Source organism: Conger conger, chromosome 1, assembly GCF_963514075.1.
Source record: "Conger conger chromosome 1, fConCon1.1, whole genome shotgun sequence".
Lineage (NCBI taxonomy): Eukaryota > Metazoa > Chordata > Actinopteri > Anguilliformes > Congridae > Conger > Conger conger.
The window spans coordinates 69,086,168-69,096,024 of record NC_083760.1 but is presented as its reverse complement, the minus strand read 5'-3'; the positions used below and the strand labels follow the sequence as shown (position 1 = coordinate 69,096,024).

The 9,857-nt window shown below is 39.5% G+C and overlaps 1 protein-coding gene across 2 annotated transcripts in view; it reads left to right on the top strand.

The window, feature by feature from the left end:
* The first annotated feature begins 893 nt into the window (after positions 1-893).
* The window catches only part of creb5b (cAMP responsive element binding protein 5b), a 60,230-nt gene continuing 51,266 nt past the window's right edge, over positions 894-9,857 (top strand). The window contains exons 1-3 of one of the 2 annotated variants that reach the window (XM_061216031.1): positions 894-1,019; positions 6,632-6,697; positions 7,938-8,031. In XM_061216031.1, the coding sequence (XP_061072015.1) occupies positions 6,644-6,697; positions 7,938-8,031 (148 nt within the window). In that variant the 5' untranslated portion in view covers positions 894-1,019; positions 6,632-6,643. Of the gene's footprint in view, positions 1,020-6,631; positions 6,820-7,937; positions 8,032-9,857 lie in introns of those variants that run through there. The other variant, XM_061216032.1, reaches the window with a different exon arrangement.

Below are 9,857 nucleotides of genomic sequence, written 5' to 3'. Positions count from 1 at the left end.
TTGAACAATTGAACATCAATGTGTGATCAATTATCAAACAGAAATATAATGAATGGAACAAAATTTTCCAAGCCAAATAATGTTTTATTCTGGATATATCCAGTAGTAAAAAGATGATGTTTGAGTATATTATTCATTTAGAATAAATGTACTGTACTTGTAGAACATCATTTCAAATCTAAATCATAGCTATTATCTAATATAATTTTTTTTATTATATATATCTAATGTATAAAAAGTGGTTGGGCTTATGGAGCACTACCCACCAGCCCTTTGATTTTAGCTGCATCACATTACGTTTATCTGGAAATTAGCCTAGCTCTGGACAAATAATCCAGCTCTTTGTCTCTGTAATAGCATCTCTTAAATCCAACACGCAGAAGTCGATATAATCCCAGCAATTATTTATTTACTCGGGAGGACAGTTCCATTATTCATTATTTGCGAAGGTTCCTGCAAGTCACTAGTAATTGAACGGACAGACAGCTTTCTCAGGTCCCGACATCTTAATTTTATTTTGAACAATCTGAGCAGGCAGGGACTCCGAAGTAACGTAACTACAAATATATTCCCTGCGTGTAAACGTACTGCTTTTCCAGCTTTTCTAAACATATATTTTTTACGAATAAATGAAACAAACAATTCATGTAACTGACCCACTGAAACTCAAAACTTAATATACATAATGAAAACACCTGGGGCTCAAATCAATATCAATGACTAGCTAAAACGCCTCTGCTCCCTTCGCGTCCCTTGAAAGCCAGTCAGACAGCTGTCGGTGCGGCCCACCGGGCGGCAACATCCACCTCAGCCCCGTTGTCCCGGTGCTTGCGGTTTTCTAGCCCCGCCTCGCTCGCCCCGCCTCCAAAGCGGACCGCAATGATTTAGAAGTTCAGGAATCCCACGTGACGTCACTACAGGGTGATGTAATGCTTCTCTAAATAGAACGTATTGTAATCTTTTCTCAGTCCAACGTGGTTCCTTCTCTAAGTGTGCCGCTTCTTCTGTACACTTGTTTGGTAAGTTATTAAAACTATTTTCCAGCACGCAAAACACTTTATGTGCAATGTGAACGCGCAGTCGCCTGTTGTTAGCGAAGTTTCTTTCTTTACATTGAGATTTTGTTTGCGACAGTAAAATATTAACAACCCACTCTGTTATTCTTGTAAATGTTCAATAACAGATTGTTGTGGGTAGTAGATTTCTATATGGAATGTAGGACTGAAATCAACGACAGCGTATATTGATGTTTGTTATTAAGTTTACACATTGCACCCATAGCTACGAAACGTTTAGCTTATAACCTCGGTAAGAGGACTTCGGAATTGTTTATTTTTTTGGGAGGGGACTTGTTTATTTTCTTCCAAAAATTGTTTGCAAGCTAAATTTCAGTGTTGACTGGAGGCAACTCAATGTTACCATTCAGTAAGTTGTCAAGACAAGTGCTTCTCTCAAATGACGGGGTGTCAGGTAGGCGACTGTCATCTCGCGTAGGCTAGTACCATCTCGAAGACTAACCCCGCGAAGTTCCACTCCAGCCGAGCGCACTGGGAATACGACAGGCTTCGCCAACAGCTTAGGTGCAGTGTAATGCGTTTGTTGGGATACTGTGAACCGAGGTGAGTTCGTCGAATTGGAATCAATCCTCCGACATACCGAGAAGTTATGGCATCCAGGCGATCTCGGGCAATAACGGATTCATTCATTGATAGAAGTGTTTCTGCATAGTTTTATATAAAAATCAAGGTTCGGTGGGGTTAGACAGTTCTTGCAGTAGGGTAGCCTACTGTTATCGGCAGACAAGTGCAGACCTTGGCATCCATAGGGCTTCTTACGGCCCCCCCTCTCTCATACGCTGAAAACATTTCGAAATATTGTTGCTCAAATGTTGATTTAGTTATGCAGTGTGCCACAGTCTTGGTCTGCATATGCAGTGATGAGAACGTATATGTTTACTGTAAATAAGAATTATACATCTGAGCATTACGTCATGCTGCAGGCCAGTCGGAGTATTTGATTAACCACCGGAGATATTGAAGGATTCAGGCGATGTGCTGACGAAGCACTCGGGCGCTTAAAAGCCCACGGGCTGAAAACGGTGTTTTAATCTGGAGTCTCAAAGTTTGAATGATCGCATGTCCGGCCCGATTTGTCACTTACAATGTTTATCTTTAGCTGTGCATGTTGAAAACCTCTTCGTCTTCCAAAGATGTCCGTAGGTTAAGCAGCTAAATCAATTAAACCTGCCGGATTTGCACATAAAGGTAATTCCTATCGTATCTTTTTCAAACAGTTGTAGAGGGATGGGATTAATAATAATAATAATAATAATAATAATAATAATAATAATAATAATAATAATAATAATCCGTCATGAATAAAGATCCAAAGTTGTCGAGTTTACGGTGAGGAGACAACTTGTTGGAACCTGTATGGACCAACATTTCATTTAGGATTCATAAATCACGGAAACCGAATTGATTTATAGCACTAAACCTGGAACTATTCACGCAAATGTGTATTTTCCTGAACAGTGTAATGTGTGAGGTTGGGGACAACTGGAGCGCATTAGAACAGTGTTGGCTATATTGGGGATGTATTTAGATGTCAACATTCAAACAACCACTGAAAAAGTTGACGGTTTCCGGATATAAGCTTATTTATATATAAACTGCTACGATCCATCAATAAAGGAGAGTTCTTCAATTGCTCTGGTCGTATTAAAAGTCAATGGAGCATACCCCCGGCTGTGCAACCGGCATGGTGACACTTATTTTCTAGCGGGCTACCAAACGATACATAAGTAAATTGCAGCCTTTTCTGTTAGAACACAAGCCTACAGTCAGGTGACGCCGGAAATGTTAAACTATGTCATTAAAGAGAGAAACAGTGAATCATTTTATGTTGCACTGTTGCGAAACAAGTCCATTCTTGCAGTTAGATTCAAACCAATACATCCGTGCACCTCTACGCTCCATAATGCGCGCAATTCAACAATGTGAAGAAACTCCTGCAAATGCAGACAGTCATTGATTGAAAATATGTATCGCTATGGGCTACTTTTTAAAAATCATTTCGTCATTTAATGAACTGGGTATGGTAACCGTAAGAAACAAACGGTCTTTAGGCCTATAATGAAAATAACAAAATGAGGTTTTAACTGAAGGATTCAACTTGAATTCCCTTTACTGACACACATTATTGAGTGCATTCAAATACTCTCAATTTATCCACTAGCTAAGTCATGTTTATATGAAATGACAAATCACATGGGCTAATAGCATTGTTTGGTCTGTGATATGATATGATATGATATTTTCTTTGAATAATGTAAACGAACACTTGATGTGTTAAGAGCTATATTTATGAAGAAAGTAATGGAAAACTAAGTTAAAATGTATTGAGTAATTCCTTTACTCATTGAGACCCTTGGGTACTTCTTGAATATGTTAGATATGCTTGACTCTTACTTGCAATGCCCATATAAAATGCTAAATTGGAGTTTTAACACCAGGCACATTTTGTTTAAATGCGTCAGCCCCTGTAAAAAATTTAATGAGTTGTCTTCACAGGAAACTATGATTTGACATTGGCATTTGACCATTTTTCGTGGACTTACAATATATCAGAAATATATTTCTGTTGAAAACCTTCTTCTTCAACAGTATTCTCATTTTATGGGAATATGATTGGACATAATATAGAGATAATTGCGCATATTCCAAAGGCCATATTTAGAATAGAGTTTTATGGGAACAATCTGTGTATGTCTGCATGTTTTTACATGACCATTTCTTCCTGTTCACATGGGTCATGTATTGCCCAGTGACACTCCGTGATAGGCCAGCTCTGTATCACTGTGAAGCGCAGAGGAAGACTTCTGTCTCTGTAGTATTACCACTTATTCAAGTAACAGTAACCCATATTAGAGTCTTACACACAACTCAAAATGCTACATATCGTGTTTGAATCGCATTGTAAAAACCTGACTGTTTTCTTGGAGACAGGTCTTCTGACATGATTGTTGGGTGCGCTGACTGACACTGCTTCAGTGCTTAATCAGTCAGTGTGAATTTAAAGAGGCTGTTTCTGCCATTTCCCAGGGGGTTCCATAAATACACACACACATACACGCTCACACACAGTTACACACAAAGTCCAGCTCTAAGCCTCAGGGCTCAGCGTGATCGCACCTTGAACTTGCGCCGTGGAGCGGCTTGTGGAGTTGAGAGATTTGGGTTGCGGCACAAGTTAGTGCTTGTCCCCGGCACCTCACCATACTGTTTGAATTCTAATTTGAACCTGCAGAATTCCTCTCCGGTCTCTCCTGAAATTGTACTCCAGGCCTTAATCCTGGACTTCTCTCACATGAGGACTCACTTACTGTGTAATGTAACCAAATTTCCTCTGCTTAACCAAAACATCAGCGTTAAATAACAGCCGGGTCCCGTCGCAGGCGACAGTGGGGCCAGGTAGCACAGCGGCCGTGGGCTAATTCTCAATGATAGAAACTGAGCAGCACATGTGTGATATCTCTTATGACATCCCGTTGTTTATGCATATTTTGAAATTATGACAAGGACAGGGTAATGTGATATTCATACATTTATGAGGTAAATTTAATCATTATCACCTCCTTATTTTCTCCTGTGTTAAATAATGCTGGATGATCACCACCATTTCCTCGTAGAATGTTGTATATTGGAGAAAATAAGTTTCGTAATTTCAGTCTGGACTAAAAGCAGGAGATTGAAATTGCAGCAAAGTTCATGAATCACTAGTCACGGCAAATTTCGCCTCATAGCCACTCAAAGAAATTCAGGAAAATTCACTGGAAGAATTTCTCGATTCAGAGTGACACATTAATTCCACGTTAACCACCAGAGAAAAACACCAGGACAATTTTAACATTCAGAATGAGTGATAGAAAGCCTTATGCATTCAATTAGTTTGCCACTAGGCCAGAGTGCTGGAAGAGATGATTCTGACTTTATTGATAGACTTTGTGCTGTTACGCTATGTGAATCTTGACATTACACTTCTCATGTCATGCGTTACTTTTGCACACTTTCATGTTATATTTGCTTTTGTGCGGATAGGCAAGAGCCTTCAGGAGGTGTATTGTAGCCTTTTGAACAGGGTGAGAAGTTGGTCATGTGCAAAAAGGAGTCGCTGCCTGAACCACAATCTGCTGAGTATATCTAAGCTATCCTGAAGGCCTATATTTACTGCTTTTTCAAAAAGCAAATTACAGAAGAAAGTGTCACAACCTGTTGTGTTGTTGTGATTGTGACTATGTGTTTCTCTGTGTGTGCATCCATAAATGCATGCGTGTGTGTGTGCATGCATGAGCAAAGTGCACTACTGCTCTGTTGAGGTATACCAAGTGTTCAGCTATCAGCTTTAGTCAAAGGTAAAGTAAAAAATTCAGTCTGTACATTTCATTCAAGTGCTTGGTCTACATATAGTATTTCATGGTAAAAAAAAAGGCACCACACAATCATTATCTGTGTGAGTGTATGCTGAATGAGAGACTTAGAGCCTTAAAGCTTTAAATGAGCTTTTTTAGGGCTTAATGCGATAGAATATGAATGACCAGGTGAAGGATTATGTCCTGAAGAGAGTCCTGCCCTGACCTCTGACCCTTCCCAGCAGGCATGACACTAATGAGGCTCATCAGCCCATAAAATGGTGTTCTGCCTAACATGAAACCATTCGAACATAAGAGAAGAAATGCAGTGCGAACTGACCAAAAAAAACATACATTTATTGGTAGGCATACTGGTAAATAGGCTGAATGTCATCTTTTCAGTATTTTTAGGGTTGTCTCTTTCTGAAGCAAAATGATTACACTTTCTCGAAACATTTTTTGTTTTGTTTCTCTATATCTTCCGCCATTTTTTCTGTATTCAAAGTTTATCTATTGTCTCATTAGTGTTTTGGGAATAGCAGATATGTAGTGTGAAGTTTTAAATTACCTACGTTTTTTGTTCACTTTGCCGCAATCGGGTGTTTTTGTGTGTGTATACGTGTGTGTGGTGTCGTGTGGAGTGTCTAACTGAGGCAGCTCTGTTTGAGTAGCTAATGCTAAATGCGAACCCTTACTGGTGTCATCATCACCGTTTATAGAATTCCCTCTCATGCTGAGCTCTTGTATGACTGAAGGGAAAACTGTAGAGCGCCTGCCCTGTGTGGAAGAAGCAGAGCTTCTACTCCATGCACTTGATATCTGGTGTAGAATGGTTGCCAAACACTAAGGACTAAGTTTGTGTGTGACAATATGTGATATTGCAGCGATATTCATTCTGGAGTTTACATTGAGCGGAAGCACTCCCTGTAAACCAATCTGTCAAAAAAACATTATCCAGGTTTTGCACTGACGTACCGAAAAACTATGGCAGTGATGTTAGGTAATCGAGTCATCGCAAACATTTTCTCGGTGTCGTTTTCTCAGCCTGTGAAAGGTCGGCACATTTCAACCTCTTTTGAAAGGAGGGAGTGGAAAGTGGAAAAGGAGAACAGGACACTACATCAGTACATGATCGGCAGAGACACAATGTGAAAACATGTCAGTCTTTCCCTGGAAGGCAAACTTACAGCGCTGGCTCTTCCCTCCTCTCCTTTCACTCAGGCAGTGGCAGTGATGAACTCGGAGCAGGAAAGGCCGTTTGTGTGCAGCGCCCCAGGCTGTTCTCAGGTCAGTACCAGGACACAGAGCTGTGGATGTGTCAGTAACCCCATGAAAAGGAGACCGCTACACTCATTGAAGACAAAACGGAATTGCATGGAGTGCAATGAAATGCAAGCCTGTTTGCAAAGGTCATTCCCCCACTGATGGTTTCCATTTACTGTACTATTATGCACAAATGTATACATTTAATGAAGTCATCGTGTGAACGCAAGGATGTCGGTCTTTCACTCGCAACGGAACATCTAATTAAAAACAAAATTGGCTTTTCTGAAATTCATCTTTAGAAAATCATTTTACAAAATCAATTGCTGGTGATGAAAAACAATTTGGCATTTGAAGAAAAAAAAACAGTACTGGAGATTGTGTTACACCCAGTGTCTTAATTGACCTACATTGGAACGTTAAGAAGTAAGAAGTAATTCAAGCTATTTAATTAACCTTATGACTCCACTGCAGGTTAATTACTGTTAACTCTTTCCAGCATAAAGCAAGTGCTTAGATTTCTTTGGTACATTTATGAAGGATAGTTATCATATTATACTGTGGTAGACATAGTACTTGATGTTCATCAAAAGCATTTCTTGTTTCATTTCTTTTTGTTTTGATGATGTCCTGGCAGATAAAAACTGCAATGACAGAGAAATCCTTTTGAAATATAGTTTAATCTATCTGTATATTGTCAAAAGCTGTATGCCATGAAAAAACGTTATATTTCTGTTATCAGAAATTAGTTCTCGGAACATAATCTTGTTAAAGTTACCCTCGTCTGGACTGTTCTCTCTTGGGCATGCACTTACAATTTTGGCAATTTCTCTTTGCATATAGTCTTGTGTGCATACATAATTAGATTATGTGTATATATTCAAAATAGTCAGATGATGCAATAAAATTAAAATCAGGCCATCAAATATAAGAAGTTAATGCAGACAGTGTATTCATTTGGCGCAATTACCATGACTACAAATAATAATAATAAAAATAAATAATAAAAATAAATGAATAAATAATAATGATAATAATAATCGTCATCATCATCATCAGGCAAAATAATAATATTTAAAAATAGCAGTTTCTCTCATATTCTGATAATTCAATTTATGAAATTCCCCATTAGGGCATCTTAGTACAGTGCCCAGGGCTCAGACAGAAAGCAGCCAGAAGCATCACTGCTGTATTAGCTTTCTCCACACTCCAAGCTTGCTTAAAACATTAACATTGACGTTAACATTGTGTCCATGTTCTGCAGAGATTCCCAACAGAGGATCACCTGATGATTCATCGGCACAAACATGAGATGACCCTCAAGTTCCCCTCCATAAAGAACGACAACATGCTGTCAGGTGAGAAAGAGACCTTGGATTTTTCTTAAGGGTATGTATAATCTGGTGCTCTACAAGGGGGTTTCTTCTCTTGGTCTCCCTCTCCCTCTCCCTCTTCTGTGTTTGAGTGTCCATGCCCATGTCTTTCCAAATTTTGGGTAACAGGGAGACATGGAAATAAGGCAAAAATTAATAAAGGTTTTTCCCCCTTTATTTGTTTTTAATTAATGCTTGAGGGCAAAGAGGTTTTCTTAGGGTAAGGTTTTGTAGTCCTCAATGGAGAATTTTGTGCCTACAATAATATTTCTCTTCCCCCACTGCAGCATGCAACCAGATCCCCCTTATCACTGCATTCCCCTGTCGCTCAATCAGAGCTATGGCTGAGAAGGGGCTGGGGGCCGGGGCTGGGGGGTGGGGGGTCGGGGGTGAGATGCGGAAGGTTCTAGAGTCGCACAATGATGTAGAGTGGGGGGGTGACAAATAATTAACCTGCAATGGTAGACTAACTTTAAAATAACATGATAGGTACATTTAGACCGATCTTTGATGGCTTTTGTGTTGCACTCTACAGGGGCTTGGGAAAGGTGAATTAAACAGTCTTCCCTGCACAGGTTTGTGCGATACTGTGTCCACATTTTCTGCAGCAGACATGTCTGTTACTCTGGAAACAGACGGATAACATATGTAAACATAATCTTGACCTTTTACCATTTATGCCATGATCCCACTGGAGTTTGTTGTCAATGAAAAGCGTTTAAGGAAATTTTAACCATAATAAAAAGTGACTGGATATCTGCACAGACTGTCAGGCTCTGATTTAGATTGAAGAGTTCAGACACAACAGTTGTGATCTTATCCCATTCTATGAGTCGTGACCCTTGAGGTGGTGTTATTGTCAGACCGAGAGCCAAAGAATGTATAAATTGTACTGAATTATGTGATGGTGTTGCTGAAGGTAATATTGCTAGGCTCTGGATCTGATAATGAAATGTACACATATTTTTTATTGATGTTAGCACTGGTACAAAGCTAAGAGCTAAAAAAAATGTTCTAGGAAGACACGGAATAAACATAAACAGTAAATACCTGAACTGTGGCTGCACAATGCTTTTGTTTTTGGTCTTTGAGGGTAGACTTTAGTACTGCCGTAGGGCTGAGACTGGATGCGTTATTGACAGGCTGTGGTGTGTTTGGATGCTGTGATTCCATCCAATTCATTATTTATACTCCTTGGAGTGGAGGATCAGATTCCCAGAGTGTGCGTCCTTCTTCTTATGTTTCTGAGTCACTGTGCGCTGTGCCTCTTTAAAGACGGAGGCAACACTACTCTTGACATACTGTAGCACCTTGTGTTTGCAAAGTAAAGGGTTAAGACTGTCATCCATCGACGGAGTGTAGAGTTAACACTGTCCCTAGCTCCCTGAGCATTACATGTACATTTTAGCTCCATACTGTACGTTGCTGCACTGTTTTCACCCATCGCCCAATAAAAGTACAGGTCCATCTCTCTTTAATGAGAATTTAATCTGTTAAGTTTAATTTTACCATACCACTCGTTGATAAAACATTTACCAAATATGGTATTGTGCCACTTCAATGAGGTTTAGTACCCTACCTGATCTCTGTAAAAATACTAGCTAATAGTGTGCTGTGTATATTGAGAGAAAAAATATTGCACTCCACTTTTCAACTGACGGCATTAATACAACCTATTCACAGAGAGTAGCTCTGGCTTATGTCAGGCCGGCAGAATATTGTCACAGACAGACCTTTTTTAACTCCAGAATATTTTTGCAGCAGATACCTGAATTGGAAATGTTGTTGCCCATACAACTCATATGTAATTG